This window comes from Vigna unguiculata, chromosome 8 (genome assembly GCF_004118075.2).
Source record: "Vigna unguiculata cultivar IT97K-499-35 chromosome 8, ASM411807v1, whole genome shotgun sequence".
Taxonomy (NCBI): domain Eukaryota; kingdom Viridiplantae; phylum Streptophyta; class Magnoliopsida; order Fabales; family Fabaceae; genus Vigna; species Vigna unguiculata.
This window is the reverse complement of record NC_040286.1, coordinates 789,864-804,935: the sequence shown is the minus strand read 5'-3', so window position 1 is coordinate 804,935 and position 15,072 is coordinate 789,864. Positions and strand designations below refer to the sequence as shown.

General features: G+C 33.1%; 2 protein-coding genes across 2 annotated transcripts; both read left to right on the top strand.

Annotated features, from left to right (window-relative positions):
* Positions 1-1,519: 1,519 nt before the first annotated feature.
* Positions 1,520-8,498, top strand: LOC114194750 (probable pre-mRNA-splicing factor ATP-dependent RNA helicase DEAH5). The gene is made up of 4 exons (XM_028085141.1): positions 1,520-1,730; positions 1,881-5,097; positions 5,407-5,803; positions 7,907-8,498. The coding sequence occupies exons 2-3, from the start codon at positions 1,892-1,894 to the stop codon at positions 5,798-5,800; spliced, it is 3,600 nt and encodes a 1,199-aa protein (XP_027940942.1). The 5' UTR covers positions 1,520-1,730; positions 1,881-1,891; the 3' UTR covers positions 5,801-5,803; positions 7,907-8,498.
* Positions 8,499-10,770: 2,272 nt separating this feature from the next.
* On the top strand, positions 10,771-12,457 carry LOC114195641. Its single transcript, XM_028086179.1, has one exon. It carries the CDS (start codon positions 10,953-10,955, stop codon positions 12,213-12,215), a length of 1,263 nt encoding a protein of 420 aa, XP_027941980.1. The 5' UTR covers positions 10,771-10,952; the 3' UTR covers positions 12,216-12,457.
* The last annotated feature ends 2,615 nt before the right edge of the window (positions 12,458-15,072 follow it).

Sequence of the window (15,072 nt, the reverse complement as noted above, 5' to 3'; positions counted from 1 at the left end):
TTGTTCTCAAATTTGTTAATGTGCATCAGTCAATTTTCGGTTTATGTCATTAAAATCGTTAACGGTTGACTAGTTAAGCATGGTTTAGTGGCAAATTATGCCGACACATAAGTAATTTATGATGAGGAAATTTAGGCTAGTAAGAAAAATAAGGAAATTAAAAAACAAGTTGGAATAGGGTTTCTTTATCTACGAGAATACGATTTTGACAACAAAGTAGGTTGGATTTTCGATCGAAGGTGTGTATGTCCTGAATGTGTCACTGTGAGTCCATTGATATTTTTTTTTTTCATTAGTGTAAACAATTATAAATATATCATATTTTTGCAATATCAATATCAATCACGTGAAAAATTTACAAAACTATGTATCTTTTTGCTAATATAACCGTCAGATATTTAAAAATATATACATATTTTTCATTATTTTATTCATAAATAACCTACAATTTTTTTATTAAATGTAATTTTGGTCTTTAATTTTAATAAAAAATAAAAGTAGTCTCATTTCAAAATTTCAACTGAATTCTCAAACTTTTAAAAAATGTGTGAGTTTAATCATTTTAACAAAAGTTTATTAAATTTGTTTTAGAGCTTCAATTTATGATAGGATTATTATAAATATTGGAGCACAAACATCTTTTTTTCTGTATTTTTCAGAGTTTGAACTTGCCACAAGTATCATAATGATGCATAGTTTTTCTTGTATGGGAGAAGTAGCGACTTATTTACCTCGTGGTTTGATAGATGAATATTATAACGGGTTAAGGGTGTCAATGTAAAATAAGTTATTAATGGAGGTTTATCAAAATCGATGCATCGGGCTTTTGAAATACAATGAGATATATGTAAAGTAGATAATTATAAATGTTACTAAGAATTTTAGTAGAAAGTTCAATAACCAAAAAAAAAAATTCATTAATTCGTTTTTAGTTCGAAATAATGAAATAATAAAATCTATAAAAATTATTCAACACGTTTTGAAAAGACATCCACACAGATCATGTGAAAATTTAGGAATCCAATGTTTTGATAGAGAAAAAGTGTTAGAATTGAATAAGTTTGAGTATTGACTTATTAGTACAAATTCGTCTCCAAATTTTTGAATTACCAAAATTATAACTATATAAGAATTGAAGCCCTCAAGGAAGAATTAGGCTAGAGGATCAAAATGGTTTTCATGTTACATCTCACCTGTAAGATACACATGAAACACATGTAAAATCATCATTAAGACAATCATATTTGTCAACGATCAATGAATTGATCAGATTATATTGAACAGAAGAAAAAACTTTACTAATGGTTGAATAATAATAAAAAACAAATCGTGTTGTTCATCGGTAAAAATAAGTATAGTTTTTTCAAAACAATAAAATAAGATAAATTATAGAATTTGTCAGAGAAACTAAATTCAAACATTTTAAAAAATTAGAAAAATAAATTAGATAAAAGTTTTAAAATGCAATAATTTCAATTTTTTACTTAAAAGACATTTACTGTTTTTTTTTCATCTTATTCATTCAGGTCCCGCGAATGAATGCTTCGGTTGCATTAGGTTAGTTCTGGTTTGTACCTCGAATCCAATCGTCCCTGTAACCAGGCTTCTGCGAAATCAAGCAATCGACGAGGAACAAGTTTTTTCGTGCTCGGAGGAGAAACAAGCCACTTCAATCGCTCTTCATTCGTCTCCACGCGAAGCTCACACACCCCTGTTTTCCCATTCAGCAGGTTCGTACAGTGTCACGCTCTTCTGAACCCTACGTTCTACATCGTAATCAATTTTGTTTCAGCTAAAGAGACCGAGCCTTCTTTCCAGCGCTTCTTTGTTTTGAACTCAACGAATTTTGACGAATATTTTCTCCTTTTTATTATAATTAGGGTTTCGATAGATGGCGGTAGATAATCCTGAGGATGGATTGAAGAAGTTGGAATACTTGTCTCTTGTGTCGAAGGTTTGCACCGAGTTGGAGTCCCATACGGGCACCGGCGACAAAGTTCTGGCGGAGTTCATCACTGAGTTGGGTCGATCGTCGGAGAATGTTGAGGAATTTGATGCGAAATTGAAGGAGAATGGTGCGGAAATGCCGGATTACTTTGTCCGAACGCTCCTCACTATTATTCACGCGATTCTCCCTCCCAAGCCGAAGGATTTGAAAAAGGAGAAAGAGAGTGCCAATGGCAAGACCAAGTTCAAGGCTCTGGCCATCGCAGACGACAGGGACCGGGCCAAGGAGCTTCGGAAGGAGATAGAATCTGAGGCAAGGGAGAAGCAGAGTAAGCAAATTGAGGAAGATGATGGATACAGAGACAGAGATAGAAGAGATAGGCGCAGAGATAGGTATGATGAAGATGATAGAAGAGATCATCGCAGAAGAGGAAGAGACAGAGATGATGAAGATGATAGAAGGGATTACAGCAGAAGAGGTAGAGATAGAGATGATGAAGATGATAGAAGGGATTACAGCAGAAGAGGAAGAGATAGAAATGATAAGGATAGAGATAGAGATGGTGACAGGCATGAGAGGCGCAGGAGAGATGATTATGAAGAGAATGGTCGTGGAAGGGAGAATGGAGATAGAGATGGTAATAGGAAGGGTACACTGCATGTTTCTGGTGAACCCGAATTATATGCCGTTTACAAAGGGAGGGTGTCCAGGGTAATGGAAACTGGGTGCTTTGTCCAGTTAGAAGACATAAGAGGGAAGGAGGGGTTGGTCCATGCGTCACAGATAGCCACTCGGAGGATCACAAATGCCAAAGACATTATTAAGCGCGACAAGGAGGTTTATGTAAAGGTGATATCAGTTTCCGGTCAGAAGTTGTCTCTTTCCATGAGGGACGTTGATCAGCACACAGGTAAGGATCTCCTTCCGTTGAAGAAGAGCTCCGAGGACGATGCCTTGAGGATGAATCCGCAGGGTTCAAGGGATGGGCCGGTTACCAGGACAGGTCTTTCAGGTATCAGGATTGTAGAAGAAGATGATGTTGGTTCTTCACGGAGACCTCTGAAGAGAATGAGCTCACCGGAGAAATGGGAAGCAAAACAGTTGATTGCTTCAGGTGTGATGAGTGTTTCAGAGTATCCAACTTATGACGAAGAGGGAGATGGGTTGCTGTACCAAGAGGAAGGAGCTGAGGAGGAGCTTGAGATTGAGTTGAATGAGGATGAACCCGCATTCTTGCAAGGGCAGAGCAGATACTCAATGGATATGTCTCCTGTTAAGATTTTTAAGAATCCCGAAGGTTCTCTGGGTCGAGCTGCTGCACTCCAGTCTGCACTTATAAAGGAGCGTAGGGAAGTACGAGAACAACAACAACGGACAATGCTTGATTCAATTCCCAAGGATCTCAATCGGCCTTGGGAAGACCCTATGCCAGAGTCAGGTGAAAGGCATCTTGCCCAGGAGCTTAGGGGTGTTGGTTTATCAGCCTATGATATGCCAGAATGGAAGAAGGATGCATATGGAAAAACAATTACCTTTGGGCAAAGGTCAAAGCTTTCTATTCAAGAGCAGAGGCAGAGTTTGCCAATTTACAAGTTAAAAAAAGAATTGATTCAGGCTGTGCATGATAATCAGGTGTTGGTTGTTATTGGAGAAACTGGTTCAGGTAAGACTACTCAGGTCACACAGTATCTTGCCGAAGCAGGTTATACCACAAGAGGAAAAATTGGATGTACTCAACCTCGTAGGGTGGCTGCAATGTCAGTTGCAAAGAGAGTAGCAGAAGAGTTTGGTTGTAGATTGGGAGAAGAAGTTGGTTATGCCATTCGGTTTGAGGATTGCACTGGACCAGATACTGTTATCAAGTACATGACAGATGGTATGCTTCTTAGGGAAATATTGGTCGATGACAATCTGTCACAGTATTCTGTTATAATGCTTGACGAAGCCCATGAAAGAACTATTCATACTGATGTTCTTTTTGGACTGCTCAAGCAGCTAGTGAGGCGAAGACCTGAATTGCGATTGATTGTCACTTCTGCTACTCTGGACGCTGAGAAATTTTCAGGATATTTCTTTAACTGTAACATCTTTACAATTCCCGGTAGAACTTTTCCTGTAGAGATACTTTATACCAAACAGCCGGAAAGTGATTATTTAGATGCATCTTTAATAACTGTCCTACAGATACACTTGACAGAGCCTGAGGGAGACATTCTTCTCTTTTTGACCGGGCAAGAGGAGATTGATTTTGCTTGCCAATCTCTATATGAGAGAATGAAGGGATTAGGTAAGAATGTTCCAGAGCTGATCATTTTACCGGTTTATAGTGCCCTTCCTAGTGAAATGCAGTCTAGGATATTTGAACCTGCTCCTCCAGGGAAAAGGAAAGTGGTTGTGGCTACTAACATTGCTGAGGCTTCTTTGACTATTGATGGGATATTTTATGTAATTGATCCTGGATTTGCTAAGCAAAATGTTTATAACCCAAAGCAAGGTCTTGATTCTTTGGTAATAACTCCAATTTCACAAGCATCAGCCAAACAAAGAGCTGGACGTGCAGGACGTACTGGACCTGGGAAGTGTTATCGCCTTTATACTGAGAGTGCATATAGGAATGAGATGTCTCCCACTACAATTCCTGAGATTCAAAGGATAAATCTGGGGATGACTACACTTAATATGAAAGCAATGGGGATAAATGATCTACTGTCCTTTGATTTTATGGATCCACCATCACCTCAAGCACTGATTTCTGCCATGGAGCAGCTTTACAGTCTTGGAGCATTAGATGAAGAGGGCCTTTTGACCAAATTGGGGAGGAAAATGGCAGAATTTCCTTTGGATCCACCTTTGTCCAAGATGTTGCTTGCCAGCGTTGACCTTGGATGCAGTGATGAGATTTTGACCATAATTGCCATGATCCAGACCGGTAATATTTTTTACAGGCCAAGGGAAAAGCAAGCCCAAGCAGATCAGAAGAGGGCAAAGTTTTTCCAGCCAGAGGGTGATCATCTGACACTACTTGCTGTTTATGAGGCTTGGAAAGCGAAGAATTTTTCTGGGCCCTGGTGTTTTGAGAATTTTGTGCAATCTAGATCGTTGAGAAGAGCACAGGATGTCAGGAAACAACTTCTCACCATTATGGATAAGTATGATATCTATCTATTCTTTTAAATATTTTGTTTGCTATGCTGCTTTGTGTTTTTACCATGCAGAGTTATTCAGGTTCCCAATGGTTTTATAAATGTTTTTGTTTTAGTATTATATTCTTTGTATAGAGAAATTGGAAATTCTTCTCTCTATCTAAGGGATACCTCAAGTATTTTGACTTCAGGCTTCATGTTCTTGTTGTAAGCAACATTTTATTGTGTTGATAGTTATTGTGTTGACTAGAGTTCCTTGCATTATTATTTAAATCATATTAAATTGCAATCTAAATCACTTGTATGGATATTCAGGTACAAATTGGATGTTGTAAGTGCTGGAAAAAACTTCACCAAAGTAAGGAAGGCTATCACTGCTGGATTCTTTTTTCACGCTGCCAGAAAGGATCCCCAGGAAGGATACAGAACTCTAGTTGAGAACCAACCTGTGTATATCCATCCAAGTTCTGCTTTGTTCCAGAGGCAGCCAGACTGGGTTATATACCATGAGCTTGTGATGACAACTAAGGAGTATATGCGTGAGGTCACTGTCATAGACCCCAAATGGCTTGTTGAACTGGCTCCAAGATTTTTCAAAGTAGCAGATCCTACAAAGATGAGCAAGCGGAAGCGTCAAGAGCGAATTGAACCACTTTATGATAGATATCACGAGCCAAATTCATGGCGTTTGAGTAAACGTCGTGCATGATATGTAATTCATCCATTTCTTCTCAATGCAATGTCTTGGATACTTTCATATGTTGCATTTAGTTTAAATGTCTATTTTCTCCTTACACTATGATTTAAATGGAAATTTAGACATGTTTTCATTTTTATTTCTTAGGAAGGCTTAAATTTTAAGAATTCTAGGTTCTTGGTAGGAGTGTATAGTCCTAATCACTAATTTCTGCATATATTTACGTTTCCAAGATATTACTAACAATATACAATGTAGAACTGCCAAGTCTTCTATGTCTCTGGTTGATTAGGTTAGTTCTGCTGAAGCTTAACTTGATAGAATACTCTCTTCTCAATAAATTGCCAGAGGCACAAAATCTATTTGTTGTATAATGTTCTAAGATATCAGTAATCATAACTTCTTAGTTCCATTGGGTAAGGAAAATAATTATAAAGAATTATATTTCGAACATATTTATTATTGGCAGCTTTAGCTGTTTTTTTTCTTTTGTCCTTTAGAAGGACTCCTATTTGAGTTGTCTATATGTTTTCTAAATGTTGATATCCATGATTGTTTACAACCCTGTTCCTTTTATGTGGTTATATTGTAAACTAGAGGCACAGTATTGTTAGTTGCTGATGGTGATTTGATAAAAATTAGTGATGCAAAATTAATCTACGAGTTTGTAATGTATAAAAGGCTATGTATTGGGGGACCTACAAAATGACGGGCTAATAAAGAGTTAAGAATAGAGATATTGATTCTTTTTAGGTTCAGGATGAGACAATCTCTTATTTAATAATCATTAGTAAAATTGTTAATGGAAAGCTTTAGACATGGAAGTGATGGCAACAAACAATAAGTTCAACATCACTTTTCAATATAAGTTATTATTGAAAAACAATAATCAAAGTGTGTTTACAGTTTGAGACACGATGGAGGTACATGTTAGAAGAAAACTGTGGCCTATTTCTATTGGAATTGAACTGATTCGTCAGATTAACTCCACTGAATGATCATTATTACTTGCATATCAAACAGAATATAATTATTTTTGCCTCTTAACAAAGCATCGTCTCTCATGCACATGGTCAATAATTGATCTCAGAAACAAAAACAAAAAATTGAGTCAATTATTGTTGGCTGAAATAACACACTCTACCAGAAAAAGGGAATTAACACATGGTTCTGTACTTGTATTTGAACCTTTCAACCTATGTAAATTAGATTAAGAGGCTTCCAAAAATTATATAAGTATCAAATACTCTGTAATGAGAGTTCTTCATATCTCAAATTTGATTCCTTGATAGCATAAAAGTTTCTGATTTGGTGCTTGTTCTAGCATCAGATGTTGAAATCCAAGTTGGTCAATTAGTTATCATCATTTTGTGCTGATGTTTGTTGGTTTTGCTGCTTTACTTTTTCCATTCTGATTTTTATGATCTATTAGTTTTGTAGAAGCGTCTGTCAGTGTTTAACATCAGATGTTGAAATCCCAGATGATTAATTAGTTATCATCATTTAGTGCTGATGTTTGTTGGTTTTGCTGCATTATTTTTTTCTATTCTAATGTTTATGACCTATTAATTTTATAGAAGCGTCTGTCAGTGTTTAAATATGACACTACTGAACTTGAGATGCCCTCTTCTGCAGATTGTAATTTCAAAATTCCCCTTGTGGTGTGCCAGATAAAACTCCGTATCTTTATCAAAATTTGGCTTCGACCATGCTTTGTTCTGAAAAATGAGCTGTTACCCCATTGGTTAATCAATAAACCAGAACATTCTTGCGGTCTCAATATCTAAATTTGAGTTCTAGGCTAGTGACTTAAACACAATTCCCAGTTGCCATATTTTTTTAATTCAAATTACATATGCACACTGATGCATGTCCTTTTAAAGCATGGTATTGGATACAAAACTTAGAGTGGTTCTATTTCCATTAATTTTAATTCTGTCTATCACCTAGAAGATATTGATGTTTTATATTATTCTTGAACTCTTTCTGTTTTATTGCAATTCTTTTATTCTGACCTTGATCCATGAATAACCGTACTAACCTTTATTCATTCATGTCAATCATTAGTTTTTCTCCACCATATCCTTTGTTAATTTAATTTCACTTTCTTGTCTGCAGATTAAGTTCTACCATCATCCATCTTGTGCATCTGAAGGGAAGATATTCCTGAAGAAAATCTGTCTGCAGAATTTGTATGCTAGAATTGAGAGAAAGGTGCAAATACTCTTAAATGGAGTGTGGCTTTAAAGGTGCACTTCCACTGGTACATCAAGAATATGCTGTTAAATGTTTTAACATTAAAGGCAGCAGGTCATCTGATTGCAGACATGAAGTTCTCAACCTACCTGTCAGTGGCATGATCTGTTACTAGAACAGGCTGCTCGTTTGATGTATTATTGGGAAACTCGTTGTTTGTAATTGGAGGTAACTGCTGGTTAGTTACCAGTTACTAGTTACCTACTGATTACAAAAGTTTGATAGTTTTATTGAAAGGTTGCTTGAGGCTCATTTTGAAAGAAGGCAGGTTCAGAACATGTGATGTATTTCTTGCTTCATATGTTTATTTTGATAGAGCAAAACTGACAAGAATATAGCTTTTGTTTTGTAGGCTGTGATAGGAAAGAGACCACTAATTGTAGTATTTAGGTGGATACTTGTGACTAAATTATTGGTATATTGAAAAAATAGAATATGTTGGTTTTATGGATAATTCAATTCAAGGCATGTTTTCCCACTTTTTACTTTTAAAACAAACATTTTAAAAAACTGATTTGAAAGAAAATCATCTTAAAACATGTTTAAGGATAGAAAAAGGTTTTTAAGACACTTTCAAAACCACCTTTTCAAACTGGTTCACATAAAATCCGAACCGGTTTTGCATAGAAGAAATGATCTGGTTTTTATATTCAAACTGATTGGCTTTGGTTTCATGCATACATACTAACCAATATGAGGAAGCTTGGTGATTGAACTCTGCTTCTTCAGTCGTGTTGGATAAACCAGTTAAGCCATTCTCAAAATTGAAGGTAAAGGATTCTTTTATTTGTTATAGTTTTGGACCCTTATTGCTACTCTTTTTGGTCATGGATGCTGATATCATTTACTTGTTATGCTACTTTCAAGTGTTTCTGTCATGCTTTGTGGTTTGGTTTTGATTTCCCTCTCCTTTCCTCATTGCAGTGTGTGTTGTTTCCTTCAGTGAATGCTTGAGGTAATTGATTTTTCAAAGCCTGAGCTAATAATACTTCACTTCTCCTGTTTATGGAAGGTTATAAACAGTTCTTGGAATATTTCTCTTTTGAATTTTGTCATTTGTACTCAAATTATGAGTATAAAAAACCAAATTGAACAACCTTTAATTATTTACACTCCAGTTGGCTGGAAGTATAAACGACGGTTCCTCTTTAGTATGTTTTTTATTATTCTCCAATTAAAACTGAAAGTTTTATACGAGTAAAATCATTGAATAGTCTTTTAATGAATTTACAGTTGCATTTTTTAATTAATGTATTTTATTCTTTGATTTCGGATTGTTAAACTGAAGAAACAAATATACAAGCGATAGCATTTAGATAGGAGAAAATTTAGACAAAGATCCTCGAGTGTTTTCTAGTGGAATTAGAAATTTAATTTTGTAACATGTGTAATGTTTTTTTTTTCCTCAAAGGATTTTTAGATTAAATACACGAATGAGCATGTAGAGTTACAATTTACAAATATTAAAACTACCATAACATACTAATAAGAGATATATTATTTGTAATTGCTGTTCACCAAACAAGTTTATTTTTAGTTAAATAAATAAGTTAATAAATTATGAGATTTTTATTTTTTTTATCTTATGAAATATACTTGAGATTCAGGGAGAAGGAGAGAGTAATGAAGAATTTTTTTAGGCTCTACCGGATTCTGACATAATTTTCGGATTATGTTTTAATATAAAAATTACAATCCATCCACATTAATAATGTAAATAATTTGATATATATTTTATTAAGTTAAGAATAGGCGATATAATTTGTGTATTAATTAAAATAGAAAGTAATATTTTTTTAAATATTATAATAAAAAATAGTAAATTATAAATTATTAAAAATAATAATAAAATTGAAAGAAAGATGCAATAAATTATAAATTTAGAAATTATTTTACATAATATAAGGGAAAAGTGTTACGATTTTTTGAAATTAAATAGTTTTTTAAATAGTTTTGTCTTTGTTAACAAAAATTCGTAAATTAATCAAATGAAACACAGGTCAACTAAAATTATGAACTACATTATTTGAACTTTTAGCTCCACTCTTTGCATTCATCTTTTACGAGTTGTGCTCGTGGGTTTGCCCAGCACTTTTCTAAGTAATTTATTAAATTAATATAAACAACTTATAAATGGCATGCTTTCTTTTAACTGACATTCAAAAAGAATATTAAAGTTATTTATTCTCGATCTACAATAACAATTTTAACCATCAACACTCCTTTTAGAAAGAAAAAAACAATTTCTCACAAAATAACATATGTTCAAGGTATCTTTACACAGATTAAGTATAATAATAAATAATTCTACTAAAATGTTTACTTTCAATAATAAATATATTATTTATAACTATTGAGTGATAACGATAATGGTTGAAAAATTAGTATTCACAATACTAAAAATATAATAAATTGGTTAAATTTATTTAAAATAGTTCGAAATAAATTTGTTTATATCTTATTGAAAACGGAAAACATAAGTGAAAGTGAAAATAAAAGTTGAACTCTAAAACCCCAAGGTATTATTATATCACTTTGTTAGAACAAGCCAGAACGAGGTTATTAACATTTTTTTTTTCTCTTTTGTTAAAAGAAGATGTTGTTTTATTTTCCAATAAAAAATTGCATGTTGACAATAGATCTCTTAATCTTTGTGCATAAAGATTGTTTAATAAATTATGATATTAGCTTAGATTTAATATCCATGTAAACAATGAGCAAGATCTGATGAGACACAAGCCACACAAAAAAGTAACATGAAAAAAAGGAAAAAACATTACAAACACAACCGACAAGGTTTCCATTCGGATTTGGTTATCTTTGAAACTAAGCTTTTTACTTACTCCAAACCAAACAAATCTGCTAATAATTCACTTCACTCTCTGATTCAGTGTTCCAAAGGACTAAGATGGGTTCAGTTTCTCTGAAAATTGGAGATGGAACAGCGAGATTCCAAAGAGCAACACTGTGTTCTTCAGCTGTTAACATTCTGATGATTTTCTCGGTCATAACCACCAACCTCTTTGCTCTCTACGCCTTCACTGCTTCTCCAAAACACCCCCAACACCTTCTCCACAATCATGCTCACAAGAACATTTCTCTGATTTCGGAGCAGGTCTCGCTCATTCTCAGGGAGATCGATTTGTCCCAGAAGAAACTGGCCCAGATGGAAAAAGAGCTTCTGGGGTACGAAAGCATTGATCTTTCAAGGCCCAACATTGCATCCGAGCTCAAACTCTTCCTCCAGCGCCACCAGCTCCCTCTGGGGAAAGACTCAAGAACTGGGATCACTGAGATGGTGCCATCTGTGGGTCACACCTGTGAGAAAAATTCAGACTTGCTGTCTCAGTTCATGAGTTACAAGGTTTTCGGAGCTTGCCCTGATGATTGGAGCGTGGCACAGAAGCTGATCTTAAGAGGGTGTGAGCCTTTGCCTAGGAGGAGGTGTTTTGCAAAGACGGTTTCCAAGTTAGGTTTGTACCCTTTTCCAGATTCTCTTTGGAAGCCTGTTGCTAATAAGACTGTTAACTGGAGTGGTCTTGGTTGCAAGAACTTTGAGTGTTTGAATAGTAAGAAGTTGAGTAGGGAGTGCATTGGTTGCTTTGATTTGGTCCATGGCAATGAGAATGCTAAGTTTGTTAAGGCTAAGAGTAAGAACGATTTTGTGGTTGATGATGTTTTGGCCTTGGGAGGTGGAGGGGTTAGAATAGGGTTTGACATTGGTGGAGGGTCTGGTTCCTTTGCTGCTAGAATGGCTGATAGGAATGTTACTGTGGTTACCAACACTCTCAATGTTGATGCTCCATTCAGTGAATTCATTGCTGCAAGAGGGCTTTTTCCTCTTTACTTGAGCTTGGATCATAGGTTTCCTTTCTATGATAATGTGTTTGATTTGGTTCATGCTTCAAGTGGGTTAGATGTTGGAGGGAAGAGTGAGAAATTGGAGTTTCTGATGTTTGACATTGATAGAGTTTTGAGGGCTGGTGGTTTGTTCTGGCTGGATAACTTGTTTTGTGCAAATGAAGAAAAGAAGCAATCTTTGACTCGGTTGATTGAAAGGTTTGGATATAAGAAATTGAAATGGGTTGTGGGAGAGAAGATTGATAGTGTTGGGTCTGGCAAACCTGAAGTGGTGTTATCTGCAGTGCTTCAGAAACCTGTTAGAGTTTAGATTCTGCAACTGCAAGAAGGATCAATAATCTAGATTCTGCTATATCTCTGAATGAATTGGTTCCATTGGAATAAGTACAAGAATTATTATTTCCTTACCAATTGTAAACCAGCTTTGCTTTTTTTTGAGGTGACATATAGTTTGTATTTCAAGTTCTGTTTTATATCTCATTCTGTATCAACTGTCTTGTACTTTGATAAATTATTAGAAAGATGAAAATTGAATTACATTTTTTGATCTTATAAACCCAGCTTTAGTGTTTATATTTGAAGAAGACTATACTTTTAGTTTCTTGAATGTGATGGATCCAACATATGTGTTTCTCTGGATTAATTGGTGCCTTTTTTTCTATTTTCTGAACCTGATAACTCATCATATGCTGGACTGGGACAAACAATCTTCAGCATTATGGATTGTTTCACATTTAAAAGAAATCATTCATTGTCATTGATAAAGTCATGAACCTGGGTTTGATCTCAGGTATAGAAAACAAAAGTGTTATTTTATCTGTCATTTAGCTCTATAACCATCTTGTTCATCCCTCTAATTGCTCTAATCCAAAGATTCTAATGAGTCATTTCATTTCAAATGACTGTTTCTCTCATAATGCAAGGTGCATTTATTAGATTCTGCAACATGTCATGAATATGCTAATTACACATTCCTTCTCTGAAGCTGATTAATATTGCTGACAGAGTTGTGATGATCTATAAACCATTTCATTGTTTGATCTAACTTGACAGAGCTATAAACTCTGATTGAATGTGATGTTTGTGTATAATCACATCTATGCAATATGGCTTTAACAAGAAAAGCTGAAGCTTAGGAAGCTTAGGAAGCTTAATAATCCAATTCATTCTCTCTTGTTAATTGAAATTTCATATAAATCTTATCAAATAAAAAAATGAGATTCAAAGTCGATAAAATCCACATTGAATTTCACCTCTGATTTGACAGAGAATCTGTAGCTGTTATTTTTCAGTTTGGTTAATGTTTCATGAACACAGAGAGATAGAAAAAGCAGAAAGGTGTAAATGTCATAGAGATGTGGTGCGAAAAGAAAAAAATAATAGAGAGAAATGAAGGGTTTGAAAAATGTATGGGAGGCTTTTCTTTTTACACCCTACAAAATTTTTTGTAATGATTCCATTCACTTGGGAAATGAACTTTTTTTTTTAATGTAGAAAATACATTCCAAAATTCCAAAACCTCATATTTCAAAATGGGTACATAACGAAAACACTTCCTTTTTAAGTCCAAACCCAAATCTCTTTAGGCCCAAACCCAAATTGCTTTAGTGTATTTGCTTTTCTATTGGGCTCTTAGGCCATGAAGCTTGGATGGTGAATAATTGCTTACAAAATTTCTGTCTTTGTTCACCTATTGGGAATTGAAACTTATGTTTTTGGCACTTCAAGTGTTAATGGAATTTAAGAAATAAAATAAATATTGATTAGATTAAGGTTATGGTTTAAACTTCTAAATCTGATTACAACTTGCAATTTTGTAATGTTTTGAATTATATATGCATATAATAGAAGATATAACTTGAAGTTGAAGTTTTGTTTGAATGATGAAACGGTGTAGTTGTTAAAGTTTTATATTTAACTATAATTACAAACAAGAACATCTATAAATGTGAACACGACCTTTTGTGATGAACTATGTCAGATTGTTGGTCCAAATCAATTAATTGTGAATTTACTTTTATCTTTTGTAAACTCTCAAAGGTGTAATAATTTTTATTTGTCGTTGGTATAATATTATTGGGAGTTATTTTCGAACACGTGTTTATACAGTGTCAGCAAAGTTAAATTTATCCTCGAAATATATTTAAATAAGACATAATTGAAATAAGTTTTGAAATAAAATAAAAAATTGATAGTTTACACATTCAATTCATTATGACCACACTCTATTCGGTTTGGAATTATCATAGACATAAATATGTGTTTCTTTTATTTTCTAAATTTAACTCATATTTTTTTTAGTGATTTTAATTGAAAACTAAATTAAAAAAATAGTATTTAAATTTAAACAAAAAATATGTTGTAATCTAACCAAATTTAAACTATATCAAGGGAATATCTAGGTTATGATTTATTGTTAATTAAAAATATTTATATATATATATATAATTTGATAAATTACAACTCTTCCTAACTATAACAATTTAACTCAGTTTTAACATTTAGAAAATTTTATATATTTCTTATTATCTAATTATGATTAGTATTAGTATCATGGTTAGTATTATTAATCTAACTTATTTTTTAACATTTTTAACCATTATTATTAGTATTAATATTAATATTATCTAATTATTATTACTATTATGGTTAATGTTATTATTTTAATTTATATGAACATAGCTAGTAGTAGAATTACTATCAGTAATAATATTGATATTACTATTATTATTATTATTTGAATTAATATAAGTATCAAATCTTAATCAATGTTAATAATGGTAGTAGTAGTTTTGGTATAGTTAAAAATATTTTTATTATTATTATTAGTACTAGTATTATTATTGCGAGTTATTTTTATTATTATTATTATTATTATTATTATTATTATTAAAAACTTTAACATATTTTTTTATTTTGTCTGAGATTGTATTTTACATTATGTTTATATTTTTATTTTATTTTATACATACATTTTATTTTCATTTATTATGATATCATATTTTAATTATTTACATTTTCATTATTTCTTTTATATCTTATTTTGATGTACAGTCAAAAATTTTTATTATTTTTATTTTTATTTTTATTTTTATTTTATACAAGATCATATATATTTTTGTTTTGTTTTATACGTATATTTTATATTTATTTACTAAGATTCTATT